The 23,218-nt window shown below is 62.2% G+C and overlaps 1 protein-coding gene across 1 annotated transcript; it reads right to left on the reverse strand.

Moving 5' to 3' along the window:
* Window positions 1–6,006: 6,006 nt before the first annotated feature.
* Window positions 6,007–23,140, reverse strand: SPPL2B (signal peptide peptidase like 2B). Its single transcript, XM_079703779.1, has 15 exons — window positions 23,057–23,140; window positions 17,579–17,698; window positions 16,638–16,820; window positions 16,064–16,153; window positions 15,319–15,458; window positions 14,647–14,789; window positions 14,344–14,440; window positions 13,397–13,513; window positions 11,592–11,673; window positions 10,800–10,874; window positions 10,661–10,723; window positions 10,476–10,575; window positions 10,038–10,115; window positions 8,450–8,610; window positions 6,007–7,682 (listed from the first exon to the last, which is right to left on the reverse strand). Exons 1-15 carry the CDS (start codon window positions 23,123–23,125, stop codon window positions 7,425–7,427), a joined length of 1,776 nt encoding a protein of 591 aa, XP_079559905.1. The 5' UTR covers window positions 23,126–23,140; the 3' UTR covers window positions 6,007–7,424.
* Between the last annotated feature and the right edge of the window lie 78 nt (window positions 23,141–23,218).

Raw genomic sequence — 23,218 nt, forward strand, 5'->3', positions numbered from 1 at the left:
AGTTTCCTTCCTTAGAGTGTGGGCTGGACTTGATTTACTCCTAATGAATAGAAAGTACCAGAAGAAATGGCGTGAGACTCCTGAGTAGGTCATAAAAGGCACAGAGGTTTCCCTCGCCTGCTCTGTGCGGGGCCGGCTGCCATGTAGTGAGAAGCCTCAAGCAGCGCCTGGGAGGTCCACGTGAGGAGGAGCCACGTGAGGGGGCCTCCTGGAAGCTGCAACTCCTGCCCCCATCGGGCCCTCAGGTGAGGCAGCCTTATGAGGGACCCTCAGCCAGAACCACCCCCCCCAACAGATCACTCCCAAATTCTCACTCAGAGAAACTGGCATAATAAATATTTGTCTGAAACTGCTAACTTTGGGGATAATTTGTTACGCAGCAACTGCTAACTAACACACAAGACTCCAGGCCCCAGGACCTTTCTGTCTGGCTTCCCATTTTCCCTCCCAGGAACCACACCCTCTATTCTCAGTGGTCCATCCTGATCCCTTCTCTTTATTCTCTCCTGCAGCCCACCAAGCGCCCACCGTGAATCTTCCACTTGTCTTTTTTTTTTTTAATTTTTACTTTATATATTTTTTGGCTGCGTCAGGTCTTAGTTGAGGCACGTGCAATCTCTGTTGAGGCATGCGGGCTCTTCGTTGTGGCGCACGGGCTTCTCTCTAGTTGTGGTGGCGGGCTTTGTCTTCTCTAGTTGTGGCACACAGGCTCCAGGGTACGTGTGCTCTGTAGTTTGTGGCACGTGGGCTCTAGTTGAGGTGTGCGAGCTCAGTAGTTGTGGTGGGCGGGCTCAGTTGCCCCGCGGCATGTGGGATCTTAGTTCCCTGACCAGGGATTGAACCCACGTCCCCTGCATTGCAAGGCGGATTCTTTACCGCTGGACCACCAGGGAAGTTCCTTCCACTTGCCTTTAACGGCCGATTTTATCTAGTCGGTTCAAACAGTGGTTCAGCCTCTCCAAGGGGAAATACAGCACTTTGGATCACTTTTTTCCAAACAGAGTCAACTATCAACTTTAATAAAACCCCAAACTTCAGCCCAGCTCTGCTCCTGGCTCCTACATTTCTTCCCCTCCTCACTCTCAACTCTTTGCCCATCTCTCTGTATAAGTTTTTCTCTTGCCACTCATCCAAGACAATCACCGTTTTCCATCCTGTATGTCTCCGCTTCTTTGCTTCCATGGTAGCCAACGCTGGTCTATGGAACAGGCATCTCTTGTCTACACTACACCCTCTCCTGTTTCTCCCTATCCTACTTCTCAGGCTCAGATCCAGCCAGGAAACCTCCCCTCCCCCATTGCCCCAACTCCATGAAATCAATCACTCAGCAAGCCTTTAGGAAATTTAATAAGCTTGGCCTTTTTTTTTTTTTTTTCCTTTTTGTCTGTGGACTTTTTGTTAGGTTTTCATAGGAAGAGGTGTTTGTGAGAGAACTATTTGCGGTGATGATATCTCGTGTTTTTGTAGCTTTTTAACGTGCACAGAGGAAAAGGGAGTCAGAGATCCTGGGGGGAGGGGGGTGTGCGGTTGAGGCCAGAAGCTGATAAACACGAGCGATACCCAGGAAAACGGATAAAGACACGTAGATTAAAAAAAGAAACTTCCAATCACTTATGACTTGTATAGTTAAAATTAATACAGGGGGGCTTCCCTGGTGGCGCGGTGGTTAAGAATCCACCTGCCAATGCAGGAGACACAAGTTCGAGCCCTGGTCCGGGAAGATCCCACATGCTGCGGAGCAACTAAGCCCGTGTGCCACAACTACGGAGCCTGCGCTCCACAGTCCGTGAGCCACAGCTACTGAGCCCGCGTGCCACAACTACCGAAGCCCGCGTGCCTAGAGCCCGTGCTCTGCAACAAGAGAAGCCACTGCAATGAGAAGCTTGCACACCACAAAGAAGAGTAGCCCCTGGTCGCCGCAACTAGAAAAAGTCCGCACAAAACAACGAAGACCCAATGCAGCCAAAACTAAATTAATTAATTAATTTAAAAAAATTCATACAGGGTCTCAATGCAGTGGGGCATCTCAGGTTGGATCCCTGAACAGAAAAGGCATTAGTGGAAAAACTGGGGAAATCCAGGCAAAGTAGGCTGCGAGTGTTTATGTTCATTTTAATGTCAGTTTCTTAGTTTTGATCTACGGTGGCACAAGGTGTGAACACTAGGAGACGCTGGGTGAAGGGTGTACCGGGATCCCCTGCACCACCCTTGCAATGACAATTATTCTGAAATCCCTTTTCTTAATTAATAGAGGTAAAGTGGGGAAAATGGCAAAGCCTGATACCGACGTGAGCCAGAGACCCAGAATATGTGACCCTCTGCCTTACTTTTAGAGCCGCGCATTTTCAAATAACTGGGGACAGCTGTTTCCCCGTTCTCACTTTTATGTGGATGGGATGTGCTTATGCCCAAAACACAAGCAGCCACGAGCAGAAAGTTCAGGCCTAAAATCTGTGTGGGGCTCACAGCCTCAAGTCAATTAGTTCAGACCTCCCAACATCCCATGGGGAGGGGGCCGGGACGATGATCCCCACTTTACAGATGAGGACACTGAGGCTTGGAGAGACTATCTCCTCTGTCTCTGTCTCTCTCTCCCTTTCTCTCCCTTTGTCTCACTGTTTCTCTCTGTCTCCCTCCCCCTCCCCCCTCCCCCTTCCACACAGAGTTCTTAGAATTCAGGAACGGCTCCCCCAGGCCCCTGTGGTCCAGGTAAGGCAGGTGAGTCCAAGGGACAGTGACCAAGAGCTCGAAACCCTGCCCCAGGGCAGGAAGACAGATGGCGAGCGGCCAAAGGGACGACGGAGGTCAGCGTCCACGCCCCGGTTCAGGTCCCAGCTCCCCACGTGCCGGCCACAGACCCACACGCTCGCCCCGCCGGTTTCTTTCTCCTTCCTCGACTGCAGAAACTGGAAGGAGGCGCCCAGACCTTCGTGTCCTCCTCCAGGAAGGACACACTCACCTGTACGCGGCCTCGGGTCCCTCCCAGGGCCTCTGCCCTGTCACCGACAGCCATGGTACCCCGAGCGGACCTTTCTCTGCGCGCAGCTTGTGCCCAGACTTAATCAAAGGTTACCTGGCTTGCTTCTGTTCAAAGACTCTCCCGGCTCCACACTTTACACCCTAAACATTCAGAATCCTGTCAAGTGCACACGCTGAACAGCACGCAGATCTCCTGGGGGTGGAGGGCTGCGGGGTCCCCCCTCCAGTCCGTCACCGCGGGCAGATCAGGGGCAACACCTGACGTGCGGTTTGGAGGGACAGGAGGGCTACCCACCACGTCCTGGGGGCTCCCAGGGTCTTCCGTCCCCACTTCCCAGGCGAGGAAACAGGGAAGGGGCGTCCACACACACAACCACACACAAAATCATACGTAATCTCACAGTGCAATCACGCACACGTGGTCACACACTAGTTACACAGACACACAGCACACACAGAGGCAATGACACCACCCCACACAGCCATACGCAACCCCGCGCCTGTAACCAATCTCACACAATCCATCAGAGGCACAATCACGCACACACGCCACACCTGCCGCCGGCAGCGGACTCTACGGTCCCTCCCCCATACGACCCCCAGCCCAGCTTCAGGCCTTGTGACCACACCCTCCCCAAACTGTTACCCCCCAAATCCTTGTCGTGTTTTTACTCACTAGCAAGGGATTGGCTGGGAGAAGCCACAGGGAGGAAAGAAAGGGGCCCCTCACCAGATCCCTGGAGACCTTCTCGCCGGCTCTGTGCGCCGTTTCCTGCCGGCCCAGCCCCACCGCGGGTTTAGCCGAGTTAAGGGGTGGGAAGGCGGGAAAGCGGCCGTCAGGGTTGGGGAGCCCGAGGGCGCCGAAAAACGCAGGGTGCCCGGCCGTGTCTACACGGCCCGGCCTCAGTCACACTCCCCGAGGGCGTCTACACAGTCCGACGCGTTCCCCGCACGGGCCGGGCGAACCGAGGCGCGGGGAGAGGGCTGCCGTCTCATTTCGGGGGACCCCGGACTCACCGCGCTCCTCCCGAGGCTGCACCGCGTCCCGGCTCGCTCCGCAAACGACCCGAGGCTGCACCGCGGCTCAGCTCGCTCCGCAAAAGACCCGGACTCCAAGAAGCTCAGGGATGGGGCGGGGCTGGGGGCGGCACCGGGTGGGGGAGCCGCCCTCCTCCCCACCCGGGCATCAACCGGGGCTGGGGGCGGCGCCCTCCCTCGCACCCGGACAGCACCGCCTTCGCCAGCTTCCCCTGCCCGCCCCCCCACTGCACCCCTTCCCCTGCGCACCTGGGACCCATCCGGGCCGCTCCCAGCTCCCAGAGGCTCTGAAAGGACAACTGGGTGTGGGTCGCCCTGCGCACCTGGTCAGGAGCCCAGGTGGGTCCCATCAGCAGAGAGAGGGGAGTGGGCGGGCGGTGCCGCGGGAGCCACGTGGGGAGATCGGTTCTGGACCCTCCGGCTTTCTGGAAGCTGCGGGAGGCCGGTGAGGTCCAGGTGGAGGGCATGACCTGGGCAGGTGAGCCCACGTGGGCAGGTGACCTGGGACACAGGGCAGGGGAGGGATGCCCGGGACCGGAGGAGCAGATGCTCAGGGCGGGAGACAGCTTGGGGGAGGAGTGTGCATGCGAATAACTACGGTAGTTTATTAAATGAACTTTAAATTTTTGAACAGTTTCAGGCTTATGGAAAAGTTGTGAAAACAGTACTGAGAGCTCCCACATACCTGGCCCCGGGTCCCCATTCCTGACAACTTACTTTAGCGTGGTACATGGTCACAATCACTAACAATATTCGTTAAGCCCGTGCTCCTGGGGGCCACCGTCCTCCCTCCCCCAGGCCAGCCGAAGGGCTTTCTAGAACTCCAGAACACCTGAGGGTGATACCCCTCTCCGGCCAAGCTCCTAACCTCCTCTCACCTCCCCACCGGTGCCCAAAGCAGCAGCCCCCCAGTGTCCCTCGGGCTGGACAGTCACCTCCTCCAAGCAACCTTCCCTGCCACCTGCCCCCCAAGACAGAGCTGGGGGCCTCTCCCGTGCTGACCCTCAGATGGGCTGCCTTCCCAGACTCACACAGGCATCCCAGGCCTGAGTGGACGCCTGGCACACAGCAGGCGTGCAATGAACCAGTGAGTGAATGAGCAGGTGAATGAATGAGAAATGCATAAGATCTGGTCTACTTAGTGAAAGAAAATCACTGTGCTCACAGCATTGGTTCTCTTTGTAGCTCAAACACAAGACGCTGATGGTGACGTGGCGAGTAGCACAGCCTGGCGTGAGCCTGGAGGCGCTGGCCCCAGAGACTCGACTTCTCTGTGTGTAAAGCTGAAACACGCCAGCACACGGGCCCCCGACCCACACACGGCCTGCAATCCTCACCACCTGCGCTCCTGCAGGCTGGGGTCTGATTGCTGGGGCCGCCACCTGTCTTTGCTCAGCTGCTTGCTAAGCAAGGGCTTTACGTTTTTGAATAGTTGTAAATGAGAGTATTTTGTGACCTGTGAAAATGACACCAACGCACATTTTGGCGTCCACCAAGTTTTTGGCCACAGTCACGCCTGTCTGCTTACACGTTGTCTGATGCCTCTGGCTACACAGCTGGGTTGACCGGTTGTGACAATGACCATGTGGCCCAAAAAGGCCCAAACATTGACCGTCTGGCTCTTTACAGAAAGTCCGCAGGCCCTGCTACAGGTGACTCCCTCCGTGGTTCTTAGATCATCACAGACAAGCTGACAGTATCCAAACGCAGGCAACAGCAGGCTCCGCTACCCTCCCTTCCCCTCACGAGGACCCCGCACGAGTAAAGACAAGTAGCCACAGGCGGCAAAGCTGAAACCCCACTTGGGCGGCACCAGTGGCCACAGGCTGCGGGTTTGCTCCGGAAACCTCCATCCACACAGGAATTCCTGCAGGCTGAAGGCCACCAGGGCCCAGCCCGGCCCCCCCCCCAGGGCTTCCCCCCAACGCCCCCGAGCCCCGCCCCCCACCCCCGGCTCGCTGCACCACAGAAAAGGCAAAGACCCGGCCGTAAGTATCAAAAGCTGTGTTTAATTATAAGATTCAAACAGAAGCAAGGCAAAAACTGCAAACTGAAACTTCAGGAACTAACATCCGCCTTTGAATTCCTTGATGTTTGTCAAACCTCCGAAACAGAAAAAAGAGAGGTTCCGCGCTCTTTACCGACATACAAAATGGCTTAGAGGAAGGCGCAGTCCGTAGAGGGAGGGCGGGGGTCCGCTCGGGCCTTCCCTCCAGGCTGCCCCGTGGCTGCGTCCTGGTCCCGGCCTCTAAGGCCAGGGGCTCCCGTGGGGCTGGGCAGGTCCAGCTGCTCCAGCCCCGCCCTCCCACCGGATCGCCTGTTCTTTTGAGAAACACACAGAAACAGGTGGAAGACGTCTTCTGGTTTTTTGAGGAATAAACATCGTTTCTTCCTCGAGAGGCATGGCTGAGAGGCGGTGAGTCTGGCTGGCGCTGGTATTGTTTGGAACGGACCGTGGTCGGCCCCCGCCTGCTGTGTGCAGCGCAGCAGCGGCGGAGGGACGCGGAGCCGGCGTGCGGCGTGGACGGGGAGGAGCGGGCCAGGGCCCTGGCGAGCAGCAGCCCCGGGTGCCTTTCCGGGCGCCGGCTCTGTCGCCAGGCGGTGACACGGGGGCCGGCGGCATCTCCGTCGTGAGGTTCAGAGAACCCTGTTCGTGAGGTAGAAAACATAACGCCAGTTCCAGAATATCCTCCCACATTCCAGAAGCTCCCCGTCCCCCGTGCTGGAGTTGGAGGCCGAGGTGCGTGCACTGGAGGGGTGCTGAGAGCGTGCGGGTGCCTGTGGCGAGGGTGGGGGCCGAGTTCTTCTGAGCTGAAAGGCAAGATGGGGCCACCGGCCTGGCACCAGCCCCGCCCCCGAGAGGGGCAGTCCGAAGGGCTCGCACCCCAAGAGGCGACACTACCAGAATTTCAAAAAGTTGTGGCCGTTTATTCAAACATGGAGGAGCTGGAGCACAGGTGCTGGGCGCTTCCGGGCGATGGAAGGGCCGGGCGCAGGGCTCGGCGCTCACCGCGGGCCCCCAAGGCCGCGGCGGGGTCCAGTCCAAACCCCTGGGGGCCCTGCTGGGCAAAGGCGCCCCTCCACCAGGAGCCAGGGCCCCTCCCTCTCCCGGCCCGGACCCGAAGGGAAGCAGCAGCAGGGTAAGCACCAAACTGGGCGTGTCCACGGCCACCGGCGGAGGTGACAGCTCCGCCCTCCCCGGGGCACCACCGCCGCAGGAAGCGGGGCTCGCGCGGGGTTGGCCTCAGCCGGCCGGGGGCTTGACGGCCACGCGAGCTCGGGGCAGGGCTGGGGTCCGGGGTGTGGCCGGGCTGGAGCAGGACGTGCGCATCGGCCAGACCAGAGCACCAAGTTGAGGGCCGCGTGGGTCCAGTCCCGGGGTGCGGGGGCCGAGTCTGCGCCCTCCCCTAGGCCGAGGGGCCGGAGGCGAGGCCGGCCGGACTCTCAGGCTCCTGGGGGGGCGCGCCGGCCTCGCTCTCCTCGGGCGCGGACGGCTCCAGGGGCTGCTCCGCGGGCGGAGGGGACGGGGCCGCTTCTTGGCCGGGAGGCTGCCGGGAGGGGGCGGTGTCGGAGTCCGCCGGGGGCTGCGGGCCGTCGGCGGAGTCCGCCTTGGGCTGCGGGCCGTCGGCGGAGGCGGGCGCCCACGGCGACTGAGGTAGGTCCTTCTTGGGGAGGGAGGAAAGAGGCCCGGGTTGGCGGAGCCGCGTGGGGGCTCCGGGCCCAGGAAGGAGCCGCGCTCGCCAGCCGGCACCAGCACCGCATCAGGGCCCCAGGAGGGCCCCGCCCTGCCTTCTCTGGCTTGCTGTCCCTCCGGAACCTTCCAGAACCAATCCACCCGCTCTGCAGCAAAGCCAACGCCTGCCAGGAGGGAGACCTTTGGGGACGGTGGGCACTGAGCCCAGGAAGCCTTCCCGACTCACCAGGTCACAACAGTCACACCACGTGCACAGCGTGTTCACATCAATGCGAACAAGTTACACACACGCCGGAAGTGCTCAGAGCCCCCATCAGGGCAGGACGGGTTTCCTAACAGGGCCCACTAGAGACCCCGCAGGCCCGGAACGCCCTTGAGTTGCGGGGATACAGCGGTCACCCTGCGCTGCACGGGGAGTGGCCTCTTCAGTTTCAGACAAGAACAAGGCCCGGCCCGCCCCCTGCCCGCGACAGAAGTAGCTGGAACCCCAAGTCCAACCAATCCAACCAAATGGGTTAGCAGCGGGGCAGCAGCATCACCCTGAGCCACACCACTAGCACATGTACCCCTCCCCGCCCTGCAGCCACAGGAGCACCACACCCAAAGCAAAACCTTCCACAGACGGGACGCGGGCTGCGGGGTTTAGTTGTAACGCTAGGAGGTCTTACTCAACTTTAACTCTAGTTAGGGCTTATTAGGCTATTATTTCTCGCAGACATTCATAGCAAACGTATTCACCGTAAAGCCGCTGCCCGTCCAGAACATGCCCAGCTCCCTGCGCCAGAGCGCCAGGGCGCAGCTGGTGACGAGCGTGCAGGGCACCAGGTAGAGGAGGGCAGGCTGGCCGCGCTGCATGAGGGCCAGCGCCATGAACGTCACCAGGAGACCGATGCCGTAGGCTGCGGAAGGAGACAGGCAGCATGTTACCCTGGCCAGTCCCAGGCTCACCACCCACTGCTCACAGGGGCAGGAGACGCAGAGCTCGTGCCAGGGCCGTGGCCGTGACCCACGGGCCATGCCAGCGGGTCCTCCCCACCCACACCTTCCCGGACGCTGGCAGGCGAGAGTGCACGCCGGGGTCAGCAGGGAAAGAGGAGGGAGCGAGGTCCCAGCCGCCAGACTGGGGAGAGGAAGCGGGCAGCCGCTATGGGAAGGCCTGGAGTCCCGGGAGTGGCTGGAGGAGCTGCAGACGTGCCCCAGTGTCTCATTTTTGTAAGCCTCTAGTTAGAAAAGTAATTTGAACTGAAGTAACGTAGGTACAGAATTAGGAACTGAACCTTTCGTAACTGAGTTGTGACCGCATGAAAGCACTGAGCGGTGAGAAGCGTCCACACTTCCTGCTCACCATTCAGCATAAAATAGCGTGTGTTATTTAGGGATGTGTGAGTCCAACGTATAAAGACCCCCGCGCACGTAGAGCACAGGGACGGACATACAACACAGCACACACGAGGAGGAGTTAGAGGGGTCAGCCTGAGCGCAGCGGCGCGGGGCTCACTGTATTAACCTTGCAGCCGAACACGTGCAATTACTCCCAGGTGAAGAGTTACAAAGAAAGACACCGTTTACTGGCACATCCCCTCCGAGGCACAGAGCCCCGTCTCCAGCACCTGCGTCTGCTCGGGCTGCCTGCCCTGCTCCTTACCTCCAGGTTTCCAAGCGATAGGCTTGTGCAGGGAGAGTTCCCGCTTATTGGCTGTGGACTAGCCACCGGTCCTAAAGAAGTGATTCAACCGAGCCAACTACAGGGTTTCAGTGACGGGAACTAGAGGACAATTTGACAAACTGTGGTTCACACGGAGAAAAGCTCTGCAGGCGCATCTGGATGAGCTAATCATGGAGTGTGAAACCAGGGGGCAGGGGCGGGGAGCACGTGTCTGGACCTTCAGGAACCCGGTGGGAAGGGGCGGACGGCAACGGCCCAAAGTACGCCAGGAAGGCTGGCCTGCGTCCGCCTGGCACTGCTGGGGGCCATGGCGGGGCCTCCCCTCACCTGTGTCAGCTGGCGGGGCCTGTGCGCTCTGCACCCCTGCTCGTCCTGAAGAGCTGACCCAGCAGGACAAGAGAACTGGTTTGGACATCTTTAGAAATGATTGGACTCAACAGAAAATGAGAAAACATCCCTTTGGTGTAAATGGCTTTAGTAACAAAGGAAACAAACAGAAGACAAAGGAAAAAAGATGAAGACAAAGAAGACCAAAGAAAAGAGAAACAACGACCACCGTGGAAAGTGACAAGGAGGCCTGTGACGTGGGCGCAGGCCTGTCCCCTACCACCCCGCGGCGGAGGACGGGGCACGGCCGAGCCCCTGGGGCAGCGGGCTTACCGATGGTGCAAGCCACGAAGTAGACCCTGGAGGACTGCACCTGGATGTCGAAGCGGTGGCAGTAGGCCACGAGCAGCCCTGCGGGAGAGAGGCCGTGGGCAGAGGCCGGGCCGCAGCCCCAGCCAGGCACCGGGGGTTTCCCCGGAGGGACCGGGCACCGTGTGTTCCTCCCGGCTCAGGAGGGAGCTGGCCCGGCACCACCCTCGACTCCTGGCAGGTAACCAGACCTCCGGCGAGCGCAAAGCCCAGCTCAGAGGCTGCCTGGTGTGGGGAGGTGCCCAGAAGGGGACCCTGGGGGCAATGCGGCTGGGACAACACCTCCGGGGGACCGCCTCCCTGCCCCCCAGGCCCCACTGGCTCAGCTCTGCCTCTGCCCACCAGCCCCTGTGGCCTGACACCCCCAAGGGCACCCGGGCCACCCAAGCCCGGCCCCAGTACCTGGGACCAGGATGTCCCCGAAGCCCAGGAGGGAGAAGGGCCGGTCACACAGGGCCAGCGGCGAGGCGTTGAGTCTGGGCACCTTGAGCACCATGGGCAGCTGGGGGGAAAGGACAGCGTGTCCAGGACCCGCCAGCGTGCGCTCGCTCCGCCCGCTCAGCACCTCGGCCGCGGGCACCACGTACCTTCTCGTGTGTGGCCGAGTCCGACGGCCCGGTTGCCACCTCCACCATGATGCTGTTCCCACTCTAAGAGAAGGCGGACTGCATCAGACAGGGGAACGTGGGGGCCAGGGCGGGGGGCGGGGCGGGGCCCAGAGCCCACCTTTGTCAGGAAGGGCGTGATGAACACGAAGAAGACGTCGTAGATGAACAGTACCAGCAGCAGCAGCGTGCAGGCCTGGGAACGGGGCGTCCTGAGGGCTGTGCTCGGGGACCTCCACCGGCTCTGCCCTCCACCCCGCCCCGCCCAGGGTCCCAGATGCACAGACCCTCCAGGACGTGTCCCTGCCTCTCCCAAGGCTCAGAGTTTCCCTGTGGGGACAAAGCCTTTAGGAGAAAGTCTCAGCACAGCACGGGCAGCCTGACCTTCAGTGCCCTGGAGGTAATGTCAGGCCGGAGGCTCAGGGAGGGCAACTTTCTGATGGGACGCTGAAGAGAGACGCAGCTGCGACCGGCCAGCTGCAGGTCTGGGCAGGTGACGCCCGGCTTCACGTTTGCCTGTGTGTTTCTAGGATCCTCCTGCTAGGGTCGGGCCTCGGCCCAGGGTCCCGAGCACTGTGCTTCTGCCCCCTTGGTTTCATCTGGTTTTCCCTCCTCTGTTCACCTCACCAGCAAGGAGGCAGCCCTGCTGCGTGCGCCCGCCCGGGTGTCCCCTCGGCCAGCGGTCACAGACGCTGCCGCCACGCCGGGAGACAACTCTGCACTGATCCTTAAGCCCTGTCCCCAGGAGGGTGGCCAGAGGGACGGATGAGCCAAGACCACACAGCCCACACAGGGCCAGGCTCAGAGTGGAAGGCCCTGGGCAGGGCTGCGTGGCTGGCGGGCACGGGGCTGACCCCAAGAGACCCCGTCCCCTCGTCCGCAGAGCGCCCCCGCCACCACGAGGGGCCCTCACCTTGAACGTGGGGAGGCGGATGGTTTTCAAGGTGTAGAGGCAGAAGGCAATGCCCAGCGCATCCTGAAGGATCCAAGCCCACCTGGAAGGCAGCGCAGCCACCCTCAGGCGGGGTGTCCACCAAGAACCTCCGCCTGCCGGGCCCCTCCCCAGCCCTGGAAGCCTCAGCCGCCAAGTCCAAGCTGCCCAGCGCCCAGACGAGCCACAGAGACCCTTATGCAGACAAAGGCAGCGGCCGACGTCCTGAGGCCCATGGGGGGACAGGAGGGGCAGCAACGGCCAGTAGGAGCAGGAGGTAAACCGACCCCCCAACCCTGACGCCACGGCCAGAGAAAGGCGGGCACGTGCCAGGGCCTCTGTCCCTCTGCAGCAGCGGCTCTCCCACCCAGATCACAGCCCGGGGCAGGGGGTGCAGGGCGAGCGGGGGCCATGCATCCAGCGGATTCAAATTTCTTAAAAAAAAAAAAAAAAATTTTTCCTTTTCTGGCCGTGCCGCGGGGCTTGTGGGATCCGAGCTCCCCTACTAGAAATGGAACCCGGGCCCTCAGCAGTGAGAGCGTGGAGTCCTAACCACTGGACCGCCAGGGACGTCCCTCAAAAATATCTTTTAAGGGCTTCCCCGGTGGCACAGTGGTTGAGAGTCCACCTGCCGATGCAGGGGACACGGGTTCGTGCCCCGGTCCGGGAAGATCCCACATGCCGCGGAGCGGCTGGGCCCGTGAGCCATGGCCGCTGAGCCTGCGCGTCCGGAGCCTGTGCTCCGCAACGGGAGAGGCCACAACAGTGAGAGGCCCGCGTACCGCAAAAAATAAAAAAAAAATCTTTTAAGCAATTCAGAAAAGCAAAACTTGTACCCACCCAGCCAAATGCCGCACAGTCTCTGGGGAAATAGGGGCTTGGGGCCCTGAGGACATCATCTGGAGTCCTGGGAAGCAGGGCACCACCCTTGCTGGGGCCACTTCCGAATTGGGAAGTCAAAGCTGTGTGATGAAGCCGCATGTGATGAGGCTCCCAGCTGGGAAACGGCCCCACAGCCGGCCCCATCCTCCCTGCCCCTCAAGACTCATCAGAGCTTCATCTGAGCGCAGGATGAGAACCTCTCTGGGCCAGGGTGCTGGTGAGAGCAGGGAAGGTTCACCGAGGCCACGTGGGCGCCCAGACATGGCAGAAACCGTGGCCTGTTCTACTTTTATGCGAAGGAGCGAGCCTTCTGGCTTGGATTTAACCGTGAGCGTCCTTATTCTCTTTGTGTACAAAGGACTCAAAATATTTTCACGCTTTCCTTCTGCCAGTTAAATCTGTTGTAGCTCCAAACAGCAGCACAGCCAAGAGCGTTTAACTGCCCCGGGAGAAGCTCAGAGAAAGTGCCAGATGGTGTCAGTGACGGCAGGAGGTGGCGCGCTGCCTTGTGGGGGAGGCCCCACGGGGGGTGGGTGTTGGGAGAAGCAGAGCTAGCTAAGCAGGCAGGCGGGCACCACAACGGAGCGGCGGCCGAGCGGCGCCAGGCCACGTCCAGGCTGCCCCGGAGCACACGGCTCGGCGCCCGGGCAGCAGTGCCGGCGGCATCTCACGCCCAGATTGCGATCGCAGATCCCGGGGCACCGGACAAGCCACAGGGCAGCCAGGGCCAGGCCTGGACGGCGTGCAGCCACTGCGTCCAGAGCACTGACAGGAGAGCCTTTCATAACCGAGAGCTGGCCCGGCTCCAGGCGCCCCGAGCGGAGGGCTCGGGGAGTCGCGGGGAGGTCAGAGCACCCGAGGACAGCTGCACCCACCCCCAGCAGGGCCTCCAGGGCTGCACTCACTGATCCTCGTTCCGGAAGACGCCCCACACCACACTGACAGCCACGCACAGCAGCGCCAGGAGCAGCGTGCGGACCTGAGGGCGCTTGTGGAAGTAGGGCAGGCTGTTGTCGGGGACCCTGAGGGCGGGCAGGCGGGTGGGGAGGTCAGCGGCCTCTGACCCTCACAGCCCCGCCTCTGCCCAGCACCCGGAGGGTCAGCTCAACTCCTGCCCAAAAGCCCGCGGCCTCCCCGTCTGTCCTCCTGCTGTCCGCCGGGCTCTGCTCCCAAGGGCCACCCCTGGCCCTGCCCCTTCCTCTCCTTTACCTTATCTGTTAAACTCACCATCCCTCACCTTTTATTTCTAGAAGGGAGGCTCCCAAGGGCAGGGCAGGGCAGAGCGGGCAGGGGCAGGGCCGTGGGGGAAGCAGACCTCAGCCAGTCGCTAAGCCGACCCCACCCGCAGGAGCCCTCCATCGGGTGCTGTGACCCCTCTCGCACAGCCCGCCCTGCTCCAGGCACCCCCCCCAACCCCCCTGAACCAAGCTTCCTGACCCTCGTCGGACCTCATCTAAACCCTTCCGTTTCCCACCTGCCCCACGAGAAGCAGACCAGACCCCTGACCGCAGGGAACCTTCGGAGCCTGGATCAGCAGCACTGCCTGCCTGCTGCCCCCAGCGGTGTACCCCGAGGGATCCCATGGGCCCTGACCCAGGACAGGAGGCCGGGGGAGGGAGGCCCACCCAGGGGCTGAAGGTGGGGCCGTGAGCCCCCAGCCAGCACGGAGTGGGCGCCTGCTGTAACGCCTGCACCGTGCCAGACTGACCGAGGGCTCCGGAGGGTGAGGGTCCTCGGCCTCAGCAAAGCTGTGGAGCCTCCGGGGGCCGGGTAACGGGAGGTGGGGGCGGACAGGCCACATGGCAGCAGAGGGAGACCCCCGCGAGCAGGTGGGGGTCGCCCGGGGGCTCACCTGCATCTGCAGAACGGCAGCCTCTGGAGGAGCGGTGACAGGCAGCTGTACAGGCCCGTGGAGGAGGCCAGGCAGAAGATGCCAATGATGACGTAGACTGCAGGGCGGGGCGGGCGGTAAGGGGAGCCTGAAGGAGGGCTCTGTGCCTCACTCCCTGGCAGGGTGACCGCCCCATGGGAAGGAAGGGGTAGCCCCAGGCCCCTCCTGGTGAGCCAGCAACAAGGGCCTCCAGCCACCGCCCACCACACGGCCCCTGGACTCCCCCCTCACCCGACGCCCTGAGAGCCGGCGACGGGGACCCACCGAGCTGGTCGTAGAAGTGGTAAAGCAGCACCAGCGTGGAGCAGCACATGACCACAAACACGCAGATCATGACGGGCGTCACGTCCACGGCCTCATCCTCGTGCTTCTCGGGCCCATCATCCCGCTTGTGTTTCATGTACCTCCTTGAAAGACGAGAACGGGCTGGGGGACGCCCTACCAGCTGGCACCGCTCCCGGGGGCCAAGGGCCACAGAGATGGGGAAGGACAGGCTGAGGGACAGCTTGCCCGGAGGTGACCACCATCACCTGCCCCGTCGGCCAGTCCCCCGTCCCCGCCCACCATGTGTACTTGGGGTCCCCCCCGACGGAGCCAGTCCTGCTGAGGTGGGGCTCTGGTCCCCAGGGCCAAGCTGTGGTGGCCGCATGGGGGCCACCCTGGACCCTGGCCCTGCACCAACCCCACCACCGCCCTTCCCTGGGTGGCCGGGGCGAGCTCTCCCGTGGATGCCCCTGCCGGGCTGGGCCTGGGCCGGGAACCCTGAGGGCAGGACAGAATCGTGGGGAGCAGGGCCCTCGGGGCTTTCAACAGGTCTCCCGGGTGTTTATAGCAGCTGTTTTCCAGAAGGCTCTCTGGGCGTGCGGACTCTCGTGGTTACTTGCCCAGCATTAGGGCTGCCCATCCGGGACGCATGCACATGCGCAGGCCACTCACTTCCTCACGTCCCGGCTCCCGGCCCAGTAGCCTCCGAGGGCAACGGTGCCCACAGCCATGAGGAAGATGATGACCATGTTGTAGTCCAGCATGGGCTCCTTGGGGGCGAACAGCGCTGCCCGTACCACCCGGCCGAACGTCTGCCTCAGGGAACACAAGAGAGCTAAGGTCGGGGGGGCCCACCCGTGCCCACCCGTGCCCACCCGTGCCCTCACCACCCAGAGGGCCGAGGCTGGCCCGCTCGAGGAGCCAGGGGCCAGGAGATCCCGCCTCACCCCACGCCCTCACCCGCTACTCCTGACCCCAGAGAAGCGGGCTCTGCCGGGACGAGCTTCACACAGGGTGGGCGACATGGCCGCGCGCGTGCAGGAGGAACACAGACCCTGCCCCCAGACACGCATGAGTGAACGAGGGGGGACGTGGCCTGGGAAGCGGCCCGGAGACGGACGGTGGGTCCCCTGGGGGAGACGCGAAGCCTGCAGTGGGGAACCTGGCCACCCCCGTGTCACTGTGTGCTGCAGCCCGCCTGCTCCAGACCCAGCTCCCCAATCAACGACGCACCGGCCTCTGGTCAGACAGGGCCGGGCCGGGCGAGGGGCCGGGCAGGCCTGAGCAGGGGGGGACGCTCAGGGTCTCTGGCATAGGGGAGGGCTGGGGTCTCCATTCCTGACGTTCACAGCACTGCGGGCACACCGTGTCCTCAGGCCCTGGGCCCAGCTGCAGACAGGATTGGGGACGAGCTTACCTCGAAAATGTCCAGCATGTCTTTGTAGCTGAGCAGGGCCACAGGAATGCCGATCTCGTCGTACTGCGTCTTGTTGCCTCCTGGGGGGACCTGGGGGAGGCGGGGAGAGGGCGGCTGGACGGCTTAGCAAGGCCCGCCCAGGGTGGGGCAGGCCGCTAAGCGCTACTGACGGCGCGGCCCGCGGTGCCAGCTCTCCCCGAGGGGGCGGAGGAGTCCTGCGTGTATGTCGGGGTCCTCAGGGGCCAGATGGGAGGGCCACACCGCCTTGAGGGCAGGCCTGCGGGCTTGGCCCCTCCCTCTGGGGGAGGGCAAGCTCCCCTCCCCTCTCAACCCTGGGCGTGGGTGACACTGGTCAGCCCTGAAGGGCCTGAGGGAGAGGGTGGCACGCGGCCCACGCCACCCGCTCCTCAGGTGGCAGGCCCAGAGCTCCACCCCAGGCCTTGTCGGACCCCAGCACCACCCTGGGACAGGGCCCCTCCAAGGCCACAGGTAGGAAACCAGACTCTTCGTCTACCCTGGCCCGACCCTGCCCCCCAGGGCCCCCAGCTGCCCAGGAGGGGCCCGGCGGCCGCACCAGCGTCTCCTTGCTGATGATGAGCAGCCCACGCGCCCCGCTGCCCTGGGCCAGCCGCACTTTCTCGTAGAAGGTGCAGTTCCCCCGCGCCACCAGGGGGATCTGGTTACTGAAGCCTTTGGCAGGGAGGTCGGCCGGAGAGCAGAGCACGGAGGTCGTCCAGTCCCGCACCTGCAGAAGAGACTGCAGGGGGGTGGCCTTCACGTGAGCCGCTCCAGGGGAGCCAGGGCACACAGCGTCCTCGGGGAGACAGGTCGGCGGAGGCCACTGCAGCGACCACCGCCCCTACGCAGCCTCACCTCAAGCCCACAGGGTCTCAGCCCCGCACACACGCGCGCACACACACGCACGTGCACAAGCGTGTGCGCACACCCACCCCGAGCACAAGGCAGACGGGAGGAGTACAGGGCGGCGTGTGCTCAGGAACCCTCCCCGCCTCTCTCGAGCCCGTCACAAACAGCACAAGGCGCGGGCGGGAGTGCTGGCCTTCGTTCCACCCGCCAAGCCAGGCACTGGGCACCCTGAGTCCCTCTGGGAGGAGTGAGGCCAGAGCAGGGAGCAGAGCGTCCGGGCTGCCCCGAAGATGGGGCCGGGCACGGCCCCTCCCGTCACTCCTCTCACCAGCCGCCCCAGCCCAGCGTGGATGGGTGGTGGGGGGAGCCTGGCCGGCGTCCCCGCCAGGTGCTGGCCCTCGGCAGCGGCCTGACATCTTTTATTTATGACCGAGGAAACCCGGGCCCCGAGAGTTTGGGGAGCTCCTCTGGGGACGCATCCCACCTCCATTTCCCAGCAGAGGCCCTTCCTCCATCCTCAATGGCTCTCCGCAAGACCCGTCCTCCAGAGGCCCTCGGGAGACCCAGGGGAGGAGTGGAGGGAGGGCGGCAAGCAAGATAGACAAGACCCTGCGTCGGGAGGGGGCGCCCGCGCTGGCCGGTACTCACTGCTTTGCTGAGGTCGAGCGGCAGGTGGGCCCACTGCGGGTTGTAGAGGATGCAGTAGTCTTTGCCTTTGGGGCCCCCAGTCTCGGACACCACGTGCACCATGCCGTACTCACAGGCCACCTGGACAGGGGGCATCGGTCAGAGAGCCGACATGAGGCCGGCCCACAGCACAACCTGGCTTGGATGGTCCCTCGCTCCGACAGCACAGGTGGGGTACAACTGTCACATCTTAGGAGGGGGACACGATGAGGAGGGCAGGGCTGAGCCTCCTCAGGGAGACCTGGGCGCTGACAGTGGCCGTGTCAGGTCCCCTCCCTGTGGCTCCAGTGGCAGGAGCAGGGGAGTCCTCCTGGGACTACAGCGAGAACAAGAGCCCCACGCCACTGCCATAAGGCAAGAAGGGGACGGGGAGAGTCAGCGGTGCCCCAGCAGGTTCCAGGCTCCCCGACGGGCTCCCAGGACAACAGCCAACAGGCCCCCACCCAGCGAGGCCAGCAGGCTCAGGGCAGAAAGGGGGTGGTGGAGCCCGGGTCACGTGACCAGCACCTGCTGGGCCACAGGCCGGTGGGAACCCCTGGGTCAGAACCTTGACCTTCCCTGCTCGGACGCGCGGCAAGACGTGGACAGTGCGAGAGGCAGGGCTGCTCTGGGCAGGGGGTCTTCATGACAGATGGCGTCACCACGACCCCAGCAGGGCCCAGGCAGCTGACAGAACCTCCTCCCCAGCACGTCCCGAGCAAGTAGAGCAGCGCTCCCGATGGGCACGGGCAGCAGAAGTGCCCGGCTTCCTGGCCCACTACTCCCAGGAGGGCGACAAGGCCTCCAGTTCCTCCTGCCCAGGCCCGCCAGGCAGCAGGCTGCTCGTGGAGGGTCCCACAGAGTCCACATGGACCCCGCCCGCTCTGACATGGAGCAAGGTCGAGGGCAGCTGGCTGACTGCGGAGGACAGGGTGGGCTGGGCACACGGGCCATCGGGGCCTTTGCTCCCAGTGTGAATTCAGAGTGGGGTAGAGGGGCAGGCCCAGAGTCCTTGGAACTCCAGCCCCTCCGCTGAGGGCAGCGGGGTGGCCAGGGCCTGGGAGTGGCTTTATCTACATGAGAAACCAGTACCGCACACGAGTGTCCCCCCTGCCTGCTCGTCCCTCTCCTGCCTGGACCGCTGCGTCCCTGACGGGGCTGCTTCCTCCTATAGGCCGGGCTCAGCTACGGAGCCCCCGCGAGGACCTCAGCCCCAGAGGGTCTCACGCTGTCTGGCCCAGGTGTGGGCTGCTCCCTGGGGCTGTGGGACCTGCGAGGGAGGAGGGGTCCCAGAGTGGGCCTTGAGCAGGGACCCTGGCCATGCCATGCCCACAGGGGCCTGGGCCCACCCCAGCCCCTTGGCTTCTTGGAGCTGGAGGGGTCCAAGTGGACCCCAACTCTGCACACTCTGGCTCCCAGGGCTGTCCCTCTGTACCGCCCGGAGGCCGAGACAGAGACTGCACCCCTCGGTGACAACAGGCAGTAGCCTGTCTGTGCAGGGACAGACCCCCACCCCCATCTGGCCTTCCCAAGTTACAGGCGGTGGTGCTCCGACTCAGCTGGGGTCCCGAGGGGCCGTGGCCCCGACAGCAGGCCTGGGGCACAGACCAGCTCAGAGGCCAGGCCCTGTGTGAATGCGTAACGGGGCCCAGCCGCTCCGGGAGCTTCTCCCCACAGGCCCACATCTGCTGGCGGCGTGGAGAGAAACCGGGGCCCCCACTGCCCCCGTCCAGCACTTTGGTTTGTCACCTGGAGTGAGGTGCCGACAGCCAAATGGGCTGCTGGGTATGCTCAGTGAGGCTGTGTTTGCAGGGCACATGGGCACTGCCACCAGCGCTCAAGGGAGGGAAGCGTGGTATCCTCCCCACCCGCCCCTGCCTGGCCAACCTCGTTCCCTCGACCAGAGGTAGGACATGGAGCCCCCTCTTCCGGGTTCTCCCCACCAGGCTGCCCCCAAGTACAGTGCCCAGCCCTGGGCCCCCACCCCAGGTCAGCCCTGCCCTGCCCCCACCTTGGGCCACTGCAGGGGTTCTGTGATCCCTCAACCCCCAGGCCGAATCCGGCCCACCTTCTGTGTTTGTCAGTAAAGTTTTATCGTAACATGTCTACCTGGTTGCTGAACGTAGGGTAGGGCCTATGCTGCTCTCTGCAGAGCCGGGGAGTTACAACAGAGGCCATGTGGCCTGAAAAGCCACAAATACTGTCTGGCCCTTTGGAAAATGTTTGCTGACCCCTGGTCTATGGGATCCGAGTTGCTGGTGAAAACTGTCGGTTGTATAAAATGGGAACGACTAGAAGCATTTGTTTTTAAAAAGTCGCCGAGAAGCACAAGGGCGCACTTCACAGCTCTCCCCTCACCACGTGCACAACTGGCTTTCTGTTAAGAAATAAGCCTGGGCTTGTATCAAACACCCGAGAACACAGTCTCGTGAACACGGTCTCCTCCCCGGGGAGTTAAAGGGCTAGGAGGAGTTCCTCCAAAGGGCCCAGGGCTGTGAGTGCCCCACCCCCATTCCAGCACAGCCCATCCCAGTCTGGAGGATGAGAAACAGCTGGGGCTACCGAGGACAGGCCATCTCCCGATGCGCCACAATCATATCGAGCTCAGGAACTCCTAGGGAAACTATGCTTCAAGATGACGGTGAAAGCATCCATGTCAGGGAACTCTGAAAGAAGCTAAGGGGTCCAGACGGGGAGCAGTCTTCCTAAGACTTGGTGAATTCTAGAAGGGGCTAATTAGGACCTGGGAAGCTTAGGTGGAGGAAAGTGGGAGGGGTGAAGGGGCAGGCGGAGGGGGCAGGCAGGGAGAACACCACTGTGTTCAGATCTGCCGAGTAACAGGCCCCACATGGGCTGTTATGTGCACAACTTACAGCAACTGGGCAGGGTCACAGAATGGTAGGGAATGAGTTTCGAGCTGTGAGCAATCAGCCTCCCGCCGTGTGGAGAGCTGGCCTTACCGGGGCGCCATGAAGAACCACACGCAGGGTTCTGTCCTGGGAAGGGCTGGCCCAGGTGCTCTCCCGATCGCTTCTACACTCTACTTGGCTCCCCACGCTCAGGGTAAAGTTCCAAATCCTCAGCCAGCTGGGAATAAAGTCCAAATGTCCCAGCACCCAGCTCCGACCAGCCCAGTCTGCTCCCCTGGACTCCAGCTCGGAGAAGCCACACGTTCAGCCTGCCCTTTACCCCCCACGCCTGGAGCCACTCCCACTGCTGCTCCCTCCATGGCCTTCCCTGCAAGGGCACCTGAAGGGCCTCCACTGGGACGACACCTTCCTCAGGTGTAACCATTGGATTATCCTACACGCCAGCTGTAGTGGACCCTCACCATCTCCAAGTAAATCATCAGCTCTCGAGGGGTAAGGGGGAGGGATAAATTGAAAGACTGGGATTGACACATACACACTACTATATATAAAATAGATAAGTAATAAGGACCTACTGTATACTCAGGGAATTCTTCTGAATACTCTGTAATGACCTATATGGGAAAAGAATCTAAAAAAGAATGAATATATGTATGTATAACAGATTCACTTTGCTGTACGCCTGAAACTAACACAACATTGTAAATCAACTATACCCCAATAAGAATTAAAATAAATAAATCTATTATTAAAAAAAAAATCATCAGCTCTCACACCTCCGGCCCTGCTCCCATCACCTGCAACAACCTTCTCTACCTTCTTGACCTAGCAAACGCCCACTCATCCTTCAGATCGCCCCTCAGGCACCTCTGCTTCTGAAAAGCATTCCTAGGGCTTCCCTGGTGGCGCAGTGGTTGAGAGTCCGCCTGCCGATGTAGGGGATACGGGTTCGTGCCCCCGTCCGGGAAGATCCCACATGCCGTGGAGCAGCTGGGTCCGTGAGCCATGGCCGCTGAGCCTGCGCTTCCAGAGCCTGTGCCCCGCAACGGGAGAGGCCACAATAGTGAGAGGCCCGCGTACCGCAAAAAAAAAAAAAAAAAAAGCATTCCTAGAACAACTGCGTCCCATTGCTTGGTCCTCATTTGAAATATCCGGAGAGCTTAAAGTCCCTGCCTCCAAATGCTCAGACTGCTGGGGAAGATGAGTGAACAGGGCTGGGGGAAGTACAGGGGGCTGGCAAAGCAGCTGGGGAGGGGGCGTCCCAGAGAGCTTCTGGGAGGGAGGGACAGCTAAGCTGAGACCAGAAGCATAACCGGGGAATTCAGGGAAACAGAGACCAGCGAGCAGAGTGCCTTCAAGACACTAGAGCTGGAGAGAAACGCGAAGCTTCCTGACAGCCAGATCACAAAGGCCTCCTAAATGTGCCAGGAAGCCACCAGAAGGCTCGCATCTGGACACAAGACACACTTTTTTTTTTTTTTTTTTTTTTGCGGTACGCGGGCCTCTCACTCTTGTGGCCTCTCCCGTTGTGGAGCACAGGCTCCGGACGCACAGGCTCAGCGGCCATGGCTCACTGGGCCTAGCCGCTCCACGGCATGTGGGATCCTCCCGGACTGGGGCACGAACCCGTGTCCCCTGCATTGGCAGGCGGACTCTCAACAACTGCGCCACCAGGGAAGCCCACAAGACACACTTTGAAAGGGATCACTCCTGCAGTGTTGAGAATGAACTGGACAAAAGTAGCCACGGGAGAATGCCAACCGCCTGGAGCAGAGGTGGGGGCACTGGAGCAGAAGGGTCAAGGTTAACGGCCCAGTTTGTAGGGCTGTTGAGGGGCGGGTATTTCCTGACCTGTGGAACCTGGCGGGGAGAGGGAGGATTTGGAAATAAAAGATGCGCTTATGACAACGTACATCAGCCATTTCCTGGTCGCCCCCCCCACCCGCTAGCACTGGAGACCCTGAAGGTTTAGTGACAAACAAGTAGCATGCTGCGCGCTCGTGTACCCTTACATCGTTTTGCTGACTCTGCACTGTATACTTATCTTCCTTTTGCAGACGAGTAACGGACGCTCAAAGCGGGAAACTCCCTTGCCAAGGTCACGGGAGCAAAAGATGGGGCGGCGATTCGACCCCACTCCAGGGTTGGGCTCCTGGCCGCTTCCCGACACTACCAGACACTGGGTGCCGCGCTCGACAGTTTACCACAACCACGGGGAAAGGGAGTAGTATGGCACTCAAGGGGAAACTGAGGCTCAGAGAGGGGTAGCCCCCCGGCCAAGGCCACGGAGCCAGAGAGGGGCGTCCCCGGCGGCGGTGGGAGACCCCGAGACGGACCAGCAGGGGCCGAGGCGGGAGCGGGTGACGCTGTGGCTGAGAAGGACTTCCAGGCGGGGAAGGGAGACGGGCCGGGGACAGGCCCGCAAGGTCACGACCGAGCCCCGGGCCAGCGGGCCGCCCGCGCGCGGGGCGCGGATCCCCTAAACTGGCCCCAGGCCGGGCCGGGCGGGATCCTGCGCGGGGCCGGGGTGGGGGGCGAGGGGCCGGGGCACCGCGGCCGGCGAGGCCGGCGGGGTCAGCGCCGCCCTCACCTGGGCCGCGAGGAGGAGGAAGGCCGCCGCGAGCCGCGCCAGCGCCGCCGCCGCCGCCGCCGCCGCCATGTCGCCCGGTCCCAGCCTCAGGCGTCGCCAGATGTTTCCCAGCAACGCCCCGGCGCACCGCGCCGCACAGGCGCCTTGCGCCCGCAGCGCATG

Source organism: Hyperoodon ampullatus (genome assembly GCF_949752795.1).
Source record: "Hyperoodon ampullatus genome assembly, chromosome: 4".
Classification (NCBI taxonomy): domain Eukaryota; kingdom Metazoa; phylum Chordata; class Mammalia; order Artiodactyla; family Ziphiidae; genus Hyperoodon; species Hyperoodon ampullatus.